We start from the raw sequence: 14,489 nt of genomic DNA, 5'->3' as shown, positions 1-14,489 counted from the left end.
CATTCTCCCACTTGACCCGTATATCTCATTTATCATAGGAGAAAATAAAATACATGAATCATGGCGATATGTCATCTAAAAACGATTATTATCTTCCATGTATCACAATGTATTATATCTCTCAAATAACTTAATGAATAAACCCTATGTCTATTCGAGGTCCAACTTTATCGATATTTTTCATGATAACTGAATATGTACATTTATGAAAAATATCATAACTTAATAAGTTTCATTCAACAAAATTACATAAAAGAACCAAGTCCCATTCTTTCTGTATGATCCTTGAATTTCAATGGTGGCATGCCTTTAGTCAAAGGATCTGCAATCATCAATTCAGTGCTAATGTGCTCGATAACCATGGTTTTATCTTTAACACGTTCTCGTATGGCTAAATACTTAATGTCGATGTGTTTGCTTCGACTACCACTTTTGATATTTTTAGCCATAAAAACAGCAGCTGAATTGTCACAATATATTCTTAATGGCCTAGATATAGAATCCATAATTCTAAGCCCTGAAATGAAACTCTTCAACCATACACCATGTGAGATTGCCTCAAAACAAGATACGAACTCAGCTTCCATAGTGGAAGTAGCAGTCAATGTCTGCTTTGCACTTTTCCAAGATACAGCTCCACCAGCTAGCATGAAAATATATCCTGAAGTGAATTTTCTTGAATCAATGCAGCCAGCATAGTCTGAATCAGAGTAGCCAATTACTTCCAAATTCTCAGTTCGTCTGAACATAAGCATATAATCTTTGGTCCCTTGAAGGTACCTCATGACTTTCTTTGCAGCTTTCCAATGGTCTAAACCTGGATTACTCTGATATCTTCCCAACATCCCAACAACAAATGCAATGTCAGGTCTAGTGCAAACCTGAGCATACATCAAGCTTCCGACAGCAGAAGCATAAGGAATGTTTTTCATTTGTTCCTGCTCTAAATCATTCTTTGGGCATTGACTCAAATTGAATTTATCGCCTTTCACAACGGGAGCTATACTTGGTGAATAATCTTTCATCCGATATCTCTCTAACACTTTGTTTATATAGGTTTCTTGAGACAGACCTAGAATACCTCGAATTCTGTCTCTATGTATCTTAATGCCAATGACATAAGATGCATCTCCCATATCCTTCATATCAAAGTTCTTAGAGAGGAATTGTTTCATCTCATATAACAAACTTTTATCATTGGTTGCAAGTAATATATCATCTACATATAGAATAAGAAAACAAATCTTTCTCCCACTGACCTTCTGGTATATACATTGATCCATGGGGTTCTCAACGAATCCGAATGAAGAGATAACATCATGAAATTTTAAATACCATTGACGGGAAGCTTGTTTCAATCCATATATAGATTTCTTAAGCTTACAAACCAATTGCTCACCATTACTAGATAAAAATCCTTCGGGTTGTTTCATATAAACCTCTTCCTCTAGTTCTCCATTGAGAAAAGCCGTTTTCACATCCATTTGTTGTAAATCTAAGTTAAAATGTGCAACTAATGCTAGAATGATACGAAGAGAATCTTTCTTAGATACATGAGAAAAAGTCTCCTTGTAGTCGATTCCTTCCTGCTGAGTGAATCCTTTAGCTACGAGTCTTGCTTTATACATTTCAATGTTGCCTAATGAGTCTTTCTTTGTTTTGAAGACCCATTTACATCCAATAGCTTTTACACCATCAGGCAACTGAACAAGATCCCAGACTCCATTAACTGTCATAGAATTCATCTCTTCTTTCATAGCATTAAACCATAGTTTTGACTCATTACAACTCATGGCTTGTGAAAACGTTTCAGGATCATTTTCGGCTCCGATGTTAAAATCCGATTCTTGTAAATACACAACATAATCACTAGATATTGCTGATCTCCTTATTCTAGTAGATCTCCTAAGGTTGTTTGGTTGATCAATAATTTCTTGTTGTTCTTCATTAACAACTTGATCTACTGGATTTTCATCAGCGATTTGTGGAACTTCAATAACTGGTTGTCTAACACCAATTTGGTCTTGAGGGGTGTGAATAACGACCAATCTGTCATTTGAATAACAGGGTTGTGCATTAATATGATCGTTCTAAAAAATTACGTCATTTGAATGATCACTCCCACTAATCAAATCATTGTCAAGAAATTTTGCATTTCTTGATTCCACAATTCTAGTGTTGTGAGATGGACAATAGAATCTGTACCCTTTGGATTTTTCTGCATACCCAATGAAATATCCACTTATAGTTCTTGGGTCCAGTTTCTTTTCATGTGGGTTGTAAACTCTTATTTCTGAAGGGACAACCCCAAACGCGTATATGTTGCAAACTCGGTTTCCAACCTTTAAATAACTCAAATGGCGTCTTTGAGACAGCCTTAGTTGGAACTCGATTTAATATATACACAGCTATCTTAAGAGCTTCAGTCCACAAGGATTTAGGTAGTTTTGATCTACTTAACATGCTCCTCATCATGTCCAATAATGTTCGGTTTCTCCTCTCAGCTACACCATTTTGGTCCGGAGAACCAGGCATAGTATATTGGGCAACAATCCAATGTTCTTGGAGAAACTTCGCAAACGGACCAGGTGCTTGTCCATTCTCACTGTATCTACCATAATATTCTCCACATCTATCAGTTCTCACGATCTTAATATGTTTTCCACATTGCTTCTCCACTTCAGCCTTAAAAACCTTAAAGGCTTCTAATGCTTCGTTTTTGTTATGAAGCATGTAGATATACATGTATTGTGAGTAATCATCAATGAAAGAGATGAAGTATTTCGGACTTTGCATGTCCATATCTGGACAAAAAATATCTGAATGTATGATTTCTAATATTTTTGTACTCCTCTTGGCACCCTTTTTAGACTTATTGGTCTGCTTTCCGTTAATGCAATCCACACAAGTATCAAAATCAGTAAAATCTAAAGTACTAATTACTCCAACATTTACTAATCTTTTAATTCTCTCGATGGAGATGTGTCTCAATCTCCTGTGCCACAATATAGAGGAATCTTCATTTATAACACATCTTTTAATACCTCCCTAAACATGCATAGTGGTGTTATTATTTTGTAAAGAAATAGAGAAAAGACCATCAACCATTGTACCATTTCCAATAAGATTTGATTTATAAAACAAATTTATTGATTTATCCAAAAACTGAAATGAATAACCAAAAGGTACAAGTTTTGATACTGAAATTAAATTCCTAGAAAAACTAGGAACATAAAAGGTCTTTTCTAATTTTAAAATATAACCACTATTCAACACTAGGCAGCAAGTCCCAATAGCCTCCACATGCGAAGACATCTTGTTTCCTGAATAGATACTCCGCTCATTTTCTATTGGCTTCCTTAGGTTTTGCATTCCCTGCAAGGTATTTGTAACATGGATTGTAGAACCAGAATCAATCCACCATGTGTTATAAATTATATCAACCATATTAGATTCATAACAAACAAATGAAGTAGGAATACCTTTCTTTTCAAGCCAGTCCTTAAATTTATTGCAATCCTTCTTAATGTGTCCCGTCTTTTTACAGAAGAAACACTTGGATTCTTTCTTGATGTCAGGTTGGGGTGGAATTATTCCTTTCCCTTTTCCTTTGACTTTGGCTTGCTTCTTATACTTTCCTTGTGTAGTCATAAATACATTATCACTCGTTTCCATCAACAACCTTCCTTCCTCTTGAACACACATGATCATTAATTCATTAATCGACCATTTATCCTTATGTGTATTGTAGGAAATTTTGAAGGGTCCATATTGCTGTGGAAGAGTACATAAAATGTAGTGCACAAGAAAAGTCTCAGACATTTCCACTTCAAGTGTCTTGAGCCGAGCCGCTATGTCCCGCATTTTCATGATGTGCTCTCGCACACCTCTCACACTGGTGAGCCTTAATGAAGAGAATTCCATAATTAGGGTACTGGCAAGTGCCTAATCTGAAGACTGAAACTGTTCATCAATAGCCTTTAGTAATTCTTTGACATTATTATGCTGATCGACAGAACCACGCATACCAGCAGAGATTTTGGTCTTTATGAACATTACACAGAGTCGATTAGATCGCTCCCATTTTTCATAAAGATCAACATCATCCTGAATGCTGTTTTCAGTAATAGCAGATGGTTCGTGGGTTCGTCTTTCCATATAGCATAATCAATATCCATCCACCCCAATTGAAGAAGAATTCTTTCTTTCCAAATTTTATAATTATCGCCCTTTAGATCGGGAATGTCACATTTCATATAAAAAAAAGTCGCATGTTGCATAACTGCACAAAATATCATATGTTTAAAATTTTGAGACAATATCATGTTTTACCAATGTAATTCATGTTTTAAAAATCTAGTGACATAAAATTTGCCTGTGGGCTAAAATTTTAATTCAATAAGATTTTTCTGTAACTTTATGATAAAACTATCCAAATGTATTTTTCTTAACTCCTGTGGGTAAATTAAGAAAAATATAATTTGATATTTTAACCTAATTAGTTATATAAATATAATAAAAATCCCTGTGGGGTAAAATTTATTATGTTTATATTATTAATTACAATTGATGTCCATTATGTGATCCAAATCTACTTAATGCATAATTTTTCATAATTAAGGATGCTGTGGCTATTCCTCAATTATTTAAAATTATACGGTTCACCGGACAAAATTTTGGCTTTACTTAATGCTTTATATAATAATTATTTCGCAATCAACACTTTCCAAGAGTGCTCCCAGGAAAGATAGGTAGTGCTAAGGCCCTTTAAATACCTAACTCCTAGACAGAGCAACGTTTCTCAGGGAGACCAGTGGCTAGTCAAGGCAGTTTAAAACGATCTATGAAGAACTCTCTCAGATCATGTTTTCTCACGTCACCTTATAATTATTATTCAACTTAATTATCCACATTTATGTGAATCTTTATAAGCCAAAATTTTTAATTAAATAACTTAATATTCACATTTTTACTTAATATGAACAAATACGTTCCTCATCAGTTTTTCTCTTCAATCAGAGTAGTGATAAAGTGAAGATCACATTTACGTGAAAATGTGGGCTCCTCATCTGTTTTTCTCTTTTATCAGAGTAATGATAAAGTGAGGATTATTTGTTCATTTGTGAATATCTGAAATATTTTATAATATTATATTCACATCTTACTTGATATATTAATTTCAAATTATAAACAACTTAATATAATTTAATATGACCACAATGTGAATATTGTTTTTCCAAAATATTTTTCAATATAATTTGCATTTAAAAAAAAACTTCAAAATAAATGCAAGTATAATATTAAATTTGCATGTACACATCAAACACTTCTCCATAATATTTGACATTTTATCTAACATGCAAAAATAATTTCTAAACATGTATTAAAAATTACGTCGAACTTAGAATTATATATATATATATATATATATATATATATATATATATATATATATATATATAACCGACAATTGTGCAAGTAATCAAATTATGTGGCTCCCTCATTAAATTATTATTATTATTTTTTTAAATAAAAATAAATAAAATTTTGAATTGATTTCCGACAGCCTGCAATTGCAATTCAATTTGTGGATCTTTCAAATTCATTGTATTGCATGATTGAACAATATAATCATGTCGTTCATGCCACAATCCTTCTTCCGTCTTTCTTCACGCATGCGACGGAGAAATCCATTTCAGAGTTTTTCCAGAAACTTTTCGTCCGAGAACTTCAAAGTACAATAAAGACGAAAATTCTCCGAAAATTCTTTCAGGTAAATCTCTTAATTTATTATGTTCATCCTCAAATTTCAAGTTTTTTACGCAAAAATTTGATAAAGAAAATTTTTTACGATATCATATTTTCAGAAAACGAAAACAAATTTTCAAGGCAGATGTATCATTGCTCTGATACCAAATGTCAGAAATTTTTTCTCAATTATCATGTTTGTTACATATACATGAACATGAAAAAATATATGCGGAAGCGGATCGAGAATTACCTCCGGCCATTTAAAATTTGTTGGAGCTTTCTGATTTCTTTTCGATTGAAGTCTTCTAAACACTTCAACACTCCTTAAGATGGTGTATTTTCTGTATGAGATTGTGTGTTTAGGGACCTCAATGCCTTCAGTATTTATAGGCACACTCATACCATCACCGAGTGTTTTGGGAGCTCGAGATTCAAATCAAATTTGTATACGCATCTCAATTTTCAAAATTTGAGGCTGCCGTGTACAAATTTTCAACACGTTTATTTTACGGGTCACAATTTTCTTACATTTGACGTTAATAAGAAATCGGCATCGATCCGCTTACTATTTGCTGCTAAAGTATTATCTAAGTGATAAAAAAACAAAAGTGAGTCAAGAACCGACACGCCTCGGTTCTAAACTTTCTAATTTCTTTGTATAACATACCCATTGTAATCACTCTCACGCACTTTCGTTAATCACATCATTTAAGTGTTGTACGTAATATAACTTACTGGTAACGCGATACAACAAAATCCTACATTATTTAGAAATTAAGTTTAATCTAGTGATGGAGAGTCGTCATGTTGGCCATTGTCTTCAAATTAAATGGCCTGATTCGAGAACGATTTCCGCCCCACAAGGCCTTAGATATGAGCTTGTAAGAGTGCTCTGATGGATGAAAGAAATCCCAAAACAGGTACTCGTTTGGATTCTTGCATACCGTGTAACCTTCCTTCCCACATTGCACTTCACCTCCAAGAACTCCATAACCACAACATGCACCCGTTGTGTTTGTGAAACCTGCGTAGCCAAAAGTTTGATCGTTTTCTCGATGATGTCAAATGTATATAGTCGTACTATATATTATATTCAAAAAACATCTTGAAAGTTGAAATGGCTTGATTATGTCAAATATTATGTGGTGTCAAAGATAACTTTAATATCTATATTTCTTTAGGGATATTCAATCCTGATTAAGATAATTTACCAGTACATTAATAATTGAAGAGCCAGAATGGGGCAAGAACATACCATAACGTTCAGGATTTGCCCGAAAAATCTGGACAGTTTTATAAACAGCTCCATAAACCCCAACTGCACCGGGGTACTTGGCCTGTATGCCATTCACCAACTTTTCCAACCCCATGTTAAAATTTTTTACCATTTTATTCATTTTTCCGTAGCATTTTGTTACCGGTGCACCAGGCAGAAGTGCCCTAGCCGGGACACAGCCTACCGGGCCCAAAGCAAACAATGCAAACCGACGAGCTCCAAGTTTGTAAATCGAATCCAAAAAGCTTTCAACTTGAACCAGCATGGATTGTACATAATCATCTGGGGTGAGTGTTGGGGTGTAGAATGGTAAGAAGAAGTTGAAGATGTCATTGGAGCCGGATTCGATGAAGAACATGGAGTTTTTTACTAGGTCAGTGTCTATGTGATTTTGCTCTGCCATAGTTTGGAATTGTTGAAGTTGAACTTGGATTGGTGTCACTCCCTAGCAACCACAATGCCGATTATTAATTACTAAAGATTAACGTTATAACTTACGATAATATGAAACTTCGAAAAGTAGTAGAATAGAATTAAATCATAGCTAAAAAGGCAACTGCCACGCATTGGTACAAAGAAATTAGGTCAACATTGTTTTTCTCGAAACAGAGGTATATTAAGCGACAAAGCACATGAATGAATGCGGCGATGCATATTCAATCGGTGCCGCACGTCATAATTAATGGTAATTCAATACAACCCCATTACTCGTGATATTTTAACATATTTCAATGAACTTCCGAAATTATATTGCGGGATGTAGCATTATGGTTCCCACGTACGTGTGCTGTGACAATTATTAATTTAAACATGCAAATAATTGAGACAGTTATCAAATAGAACAACGTTAATTAATCTTGTTACCGAATCATTATTTGTTGCTTGTAAAACTCCGCTTCCAGCACTAGCAAAGTTAACTCCATTTGATGGATATTTATTTTGAGTTCCATTCACAATCTCACTCTGCGCCTCCATGAAGGGTTTTTGCAAAGGAATGCCTATAAATTCAGCTGCAAATCCACCAATAAATTAGGCCCATCTAAATATAGGTGAAAAGCTAGTGAACAAGCACCTTTTAAATAACAAAAAAAAGGGGCTAAATTTTTTCTAAAACCATATGATCTTTACTCTCATTTTCGTCGTTCCGTTAACAGGTTTTAACGCCTCAATCATACATGCTATCAAGAAAAATATAACAAACTCACATATGAAATCAGACACTGTCCTTCCATTTGTGAATCTTCCTGTAGGGCGGTGAAAGAAATTGGATCCGTACGGTGGGAAATCTGCCTGAGCAGTGCAGTTTCTGTTATAATGATTGTTCCCAGCATCAAAAAGGGAGTCTCCGAAAATGAAAATCGCGGGAACAGTTGATCCTGCAACACTTACGCCACAAGCAATCAAAATCCAGGAAATTATGAGGAGAGAAGCAATCAGATTTCTCTCCATGCATGAAAAAACTGAGGGTTTCATCTTCTTCTTCTTGTTCTTTCTTAAATGCGCAGATTCTTGATTTATAAATTAAGCAGACGGTTGGGTTTATGGGTGATCAGAAAAGAAGGAAAAGTTGATGGAAAGGAGTACAAAAATAATTAAACCAACACACGAGGTAGATGCATGCATGGCCTAATAGAGTTATTTGTAAATCGTCATCGTTACTTTACATTAATGATGACAACTCATTCTCAACTACATTTTTTGTACTTGTCTTATGTTAGATCATCAGTTCCGTTTCTTGAATTTAATCGGTCGAAATTTCATATTTGTTATTAATATTTTGTGAGCATTCATCCGAAGTTCGTAAGTTGCAGTTTAATAATGGCGATCGAGAATCGAGTCACTTGCGAGTTCACCGGAGCTTGGCAATTTTTTATGAAGCTCAGGTTGAGACACTGGTTGCATAACAAATTGGTAGGAGGCTAGGCATTGGAGCCACTAATTGAGAAAATTACATTTGTAGTCATGTAAATTAGTTTGTTTTAGATTTTAGTCTTATAACTTATCAAAATTTGGATTTCACGTAATAACTCGGATATATATATATATATATTTTTGTAGATTTGGTCATTTTTTGTATAAAACCACTAAATCTAATGAATATGATTTATATGACACTAATTTTCTCGTAAGTAACACATTGGACGAGAATTAAGCTCATATTACTCAAAGTAAAATTAATATTATTAAAAAAGAAAAATAAAGCAAAACGACATCCAATTCTTCAAAATGAGAAAAAAAATTGTTCCTCATTATTTTTGTTTATGTATGTTAATTTTGTGTAATATAAGTTTTATTTTTGTCACATTAGTCACCGAAGAAAACATCAGTGTCAAGTAAGCAATATCAGATGGATTTTGTGGTTTCGGGCAAAAAAATGACCAAAAAAATCCAAGTTATTAGAGTAAAACAAAATTTTGACAAGTTAAATGATTAAATATCAAAACTAGCTAACTTACATAACTAAAATTACAATTATAATTTCTATAATTTAGATTATTTTTTCTTCGTTTATCTATCAAACATATACTTTGTTTTTGTTTCTCCTAGTTTTAAATTTTTCTAAGAAAATGGCCACTTTAATTGTATTCTCTCATTAATGGTTGATCTTTCTAAGGTAATGGCCATGACTTGAAGATGGTTTGGTTTTTATTAGAAAATGACCATGATATTCTTGAAAATGCAAAAAAAAAAAATCTATTTGAATGGTTTCAAATCCACCACCCATTGATGATAATTGTCATGAATTTACCTTTGAATATATCCAAGAGCAACCTTCTAAGTTAAATGTAATTATATGTGGTTATATACATGAGCGGAGCTAATGTAGATTGCACACAGTTGGCCCATTACTCAAACCAATTTTTTTAAAATTCATGATTGCACTTTTATGCATTCTGTGTTGAATCACACATCGATTTGTCAATATCATATATTGCTTCAAAATCATCAGCCAAGTTAAATGTTTTTCAATTATTTATGCTTTTAAATATTTTTTGTGTATATTGATATGAAATTTTCATAGTTTACTCTTGAGTTCAATTATTCGAAATTTGATATTAATTAGATTCAACCCAAGTTTCAAACTAATTAAAATAAGTTCATTGTATGGGTTGAATGTAAACATATTATAATTTGTTTTATTTTAACTTTGTGATGGTTTCATTCTTGATTATTCTGGTGAAATTGATGGGTTGAAATTAATTGAAGAATTATGATTTTGTATTGGTTTTATTCTTGATTATTTTGTTGTGCAGGCCTACATTTTGTTTTACTTCATTGTATGTGAAGAATGTAAATATGGTGTTTTTCTACCGTGAGAAATGTGAAAGACATGTTGTTCAAAATTTTCAAAATATGAAGACTTGAAAAGAACAATCGTAAGATAATTATTTTGTGATATTTTATGATTAGAAGATTTTATATATTTTTTGCTTTATCAATTATATTTGTCGCCTATGTTGAATCAAAATTCTAACTTTGCCTTTAGTTATATATGAGTAGGTTTCATGTGAGACGGTCTCACATATCTATATCTGTGAGACGGGTCGACTCGGTGTATATTTAGAGTAGAAAATAATACTTTTGACCAATGTTTTCATAAACGAACCGGTGATCGAATAAATTTACCTTATAAAAATGATTCAACCAATCAAATCGGTCAACCGGATTGTCGGACTGGAAAACTATTATATTATATAAAATAATAATTTAAAATAGTAAATAATATATTTTAAATTCTAAAAATATTAAATATGTATATAAATAATAAAAAAATATGTTTATCAAAGTTAAAATCAAATATATATATATATAAATATAATCAAATATAACTTTTTAGACAAAAAAAATAAATCAAAATAAGCTCTAATACTACTAAAATAATATTTTTAGCAAAAATAAAAATCCAAATAATCATATAACTAAAAATATATGAAATAATTTTTTAAAGAAATATAAGAAAATAATTAATTTCTAAAAAAATTAAAATTTTTAAAAAATAAAAAATGTGGTGAACTAGTTCATTGGTTCACGATCGGTTCTTGACTGGTTTTGACCGTTAAAACATTTATAGAGTAAATCCGTATCGGACTGGTGTTGGTTTCCAGTCGAACCGGTCAGTCGGGTTCGTTATTAAAAACATTGTTTTTTGGTATAAAAAATAATATTTTTTTCAAGAATCAGTTTGTTAGAAGATATTTCTTACAAAATTAAGTCATGAGATCGTAACATATTAATTTTTGTGTACATAGGGACGGAGCCAATGGGGGTGGGTGCGACCCCCCTCATTTTTTTAATTTTATTGACTAGGGTCTAAAAATAATTATATTTTTTCACTTTCTTCCCTAATATTTGATCTTGTCCCTCTAATTTTTTTTATATATAAAAACGCCCCTATCTCTCTTTCTTGGCTCTCTCCATGTGTTTATATATATACTAAAAAGAAGTAAATTTTATTTATTTAAATATTTATTAAAAATCTAGTATAAATTTGTGTGTTAAAAGGAAAGCTCAATTAATAATTTAATTGATATAGAAGTTATAGGGGATACAAAAAATATACATTTAATAATTTAGATTTTTGGGTACTAGAAAGTGAGAATAAGTTTACAAGATAGATTATAAATTGACAGTGTCAAGCCCGAGTCCCGAAACCGATGAATGATAATTTTGTACTTGACCGGGTCTGCACAGATAGGGTTTTTTTACTAAAATTATTTTAAATAATAGTTGTTACCTAAAATTCTTATGCTCATTTTCAATATATAAATTGGTTGAAAAGGAGCATAATAATTTTACGTAACAACTATTATATTCATTGGTTGAAAATGAGCGAAAATGAGCATAACAATTTTACGTAACATGCTATTATATTCATTGGTTGAAAATGAGCATAACAATATATATATATATATATATATATATATATATATATATATATGTATGCGTATGCAATCGCCGTCCAAGACTAGGAGACGACCATCTTGCTACTTTACTAGGTTTTGAAAAACGAAATCATTCATATATATATTATATATATACATACATATATATATACATATGTATATATATATATATGCAATCGCCGTCCAAGACTAGGAGACGACCATATATATATATATATATATGCTGACCCAAGAGACACTCCAATTCCAAGTCTACTTGAGATTTACAAGTATTCATAGTTATTCTGATTTCCTCAAATTAAATCCAGTTTCATCTATATGGAGAACAACATATTTTGCCATATAACAATTCATGATTTTAATTCATTAACTTGCTCGTTTTTTTTTTCAATTTTAATCATTTATTTATCATCGAAATGCTAATGTGACATCGAACACAGTAGCAATATCCGACGCCACATCTATATTTAACGTCATATCAACATTTCTCAGTGTAATGTCAGTATTATACTGGAAAAAAAGACTTAAATTGAAAAAAAAATACAAATTAGTTTAGGAAGACTTTGAATTGGCAAATAACATAAACAAAAAAATAAAATAAAATAATGCAAGTCATATGACAAAAAATGGTATCCTACTTCAGCCTTTAAGTAGTACTAATAACAATAAGCAGCGTGAATCGATACTTAGTAATTGTAAACTCCTTTCGAAGCTCTCAGAGTTGCATAGTTCATGCTGGTTTGAAAAGTACGCCCCGCGTGAGAAAATACAGGTTCATATAATTTTTTTCTTGAGAAATTGTTTTTAATAGAGGGGGAGGCACAACTTAAATTAGAATAACATAACCATGTTTTGTATTAAAAAAAAAATTCCACATTCGTATTTTCCTTTAGAATTTAGTTGAGAGTTTTAATTTAGTTATCGTGTGTAGTTCATGCATATATAAGAAAGACATATACTAAATATATGTTGAGCAAATTAGTCAAATGGATATCCAATAACCATTAATAGTCAGTAATTCAAGAGCGTGCATTAAGGACCTAATTTCTAGACGAATTAAAACTACAAGTAGGTATAAAATTGACATCCAAGACTTGGAGTCAACCATCATGCTAGCTATTTGGTGTTGATAAGTAAGCCATAACCAAGAGATACTCCAAGCAAAGCAAAGCAAAGCAAATCTCTGACTTACTGGTCTTTGTGAGTATACATATATAATTCTGCTCATCAGGAAATTGGTCAGATTCATTACATGGTGTAAAGTACAAAACTCAGTATCGCCATGGCTCAATAATTTAGCAGAAAAGGTATGTGCTCAAAATAATAGAAGCTGTTTTGTTCATTTGCTTTTCTATAACTTATCAGATTACTTGAATTTAATTTTTTTATTGATTATTCTAAATTTGAACATTTTGGTTTGTGGTTACCATAATTATTAGTTTTGTCTAAGTATACAAAAACTCATGAGAGACGGTCTTACGGGTCAATTTTGTGAGACGGTTATTCTATTTGGGTCAATCATGAAAAAATATTACTATATAAACATGGTTGAATTGTGTTATGAATAAAAATCCGTAAGACTGTCTTCACACCAGACCTAATCGTCCAAGAAAGTGTGAACAGGAACACCCCAAATCGATTGATACAATCGAAATCATTCCATATTTAGTGGTCAGATGTTTGTTCGGTCGAACTAGAAAATCACAAATATGCGATTTGAGTTTTTATGACTTTGGCAAGTTTTGGACAATAAATTATTTATTCCTAATAATAACCAAAATGATGTCTCGTATGTAGCGACCTTTTAAATCCATCTATAGACTGAGTTTTCAAGCAACTGAAGAAGGAAATGAGGTTTCCCTCAACAATCATCAGCTGTATAATTCTCCTCCTATGCCTAACAACTATGACTTTAGCGATGTCTTTGTCGAAGCCTGGTTGTCCCGAAAAGTGTGGAAATGTCACCATTCCATACCCATTCGGGGTCGGTTCAAAATGCAGCGCAAATAATTCATTCACGATAATGTGCCAGAATTCTTCAATTCCATTATTGGCCGGCATCAATTTGGAAGCGGTGAATATTTCCCTAGGAGGTGTAATCAGAGTGAAACAGCCTGTTTCACCAATGGCTTGCACTGGTGAACAGAGGACACAGTCTCTGGTTACATCACTGCTGGGAAGTCCTTTTACTATTTCTCCAGAATTGAATTCGTTGGTCGTTCTAGGATGTAAAAATGCGGGATGGTTTCGTGGTAATAAAACATCGATGATAGGTGGATGCATGGCCCTTTGTGATGCTAATACGACAATTCACAATGGTTGTAATGGCGTTAACTGCTGCCAGATTTCAATCATGGAAGGGATTCGGGAACTTGATTTTACTTATAGGAGCGTTGCGCCATTAGGCAAAAATGACTTTTTTTGCGGATATGCTTTTCTTGCTGCGTACACATGGTTCCCAAGTGCTTATATAGGAGCCCTCAATTTAGTTAGATAAAAATTATATAATTTTTTTCCAGACTTTTAAAAATATATATATATATATATGTATATATTAT

General features: G+C 32.3%; 2 protein-coding genes across 2 annotated transcripts; one reads left to right on the top strand and one right to left on the bottom strand.

Moving 5' to 3' along the window:
* Positions 1-6,436: 6,436 nt before the first annotated feature.
* LOC142552690 (GDSL esterase/lipase 6) lies at positions 6,437-8,559 on the bottom strand. The gene is made up of 4 exons (XM_075662454.1): positions 8,233-8,559; positions 7,892-8,037; positions 7,007-7,472; positions 6,437-6,775 (listed from the first exon to the last, which is right to left on the bottom strand). Exons 1-4 carry the CDS (start codon positions 8,498-8,500, stop codon positions 6,537-6,539), a joined length of 1,119 nt encoding a protein of 372 aa, XP_075518569.1. The 5' UTR covers positions 8,501-8,559; the 3' UTR covers positions 6,437-6,536.
* A 4,474-nt stretch (positions 8,560-13,033) lies between these two features.
* Positions 13,034-14,428, top strand: LOC142554265 (wall-associated receptor kinase-like 2). The gene is made up of 2 exons (XM_075664952.1): positions 13,034-13,242; positions 13,729-14,428. The coding sequence occupies exon 2, from the start codon at positions 13,781-13,783 to the stop codon at positions 14,426-14,428; it is 648 nt and encodes a 215-aa protein (XP_075521067.1). The 5' UTR covers positions 13,034-13,242; positions 13,729-13,780.
* Positions 14,429-14,489: the final 61 nt, after the last annotated feature.

The sequence above is a fragment of the Primulina tabacum genome, chromosome 8 (genome assembly GCF_025594145.1).
Source record: "Primulina tabacum isolate GXHZ01 chromosome 8, ASM2559414v2, whole genome shotgun sequence".
Taxonomy (NCBI): domain Eukaryota; kingdom Viridiplantae; phylum Streptophyta; class Magnoliopsida; order Lamiales; family Gesneriaceae; genus Primulina; species Primulina tabacum.
The sequence above is the reverse complement of the archived record's forward strand: the minus strand, read 5'-3'. Positions and strand labels throughout refer to the sequence as shown.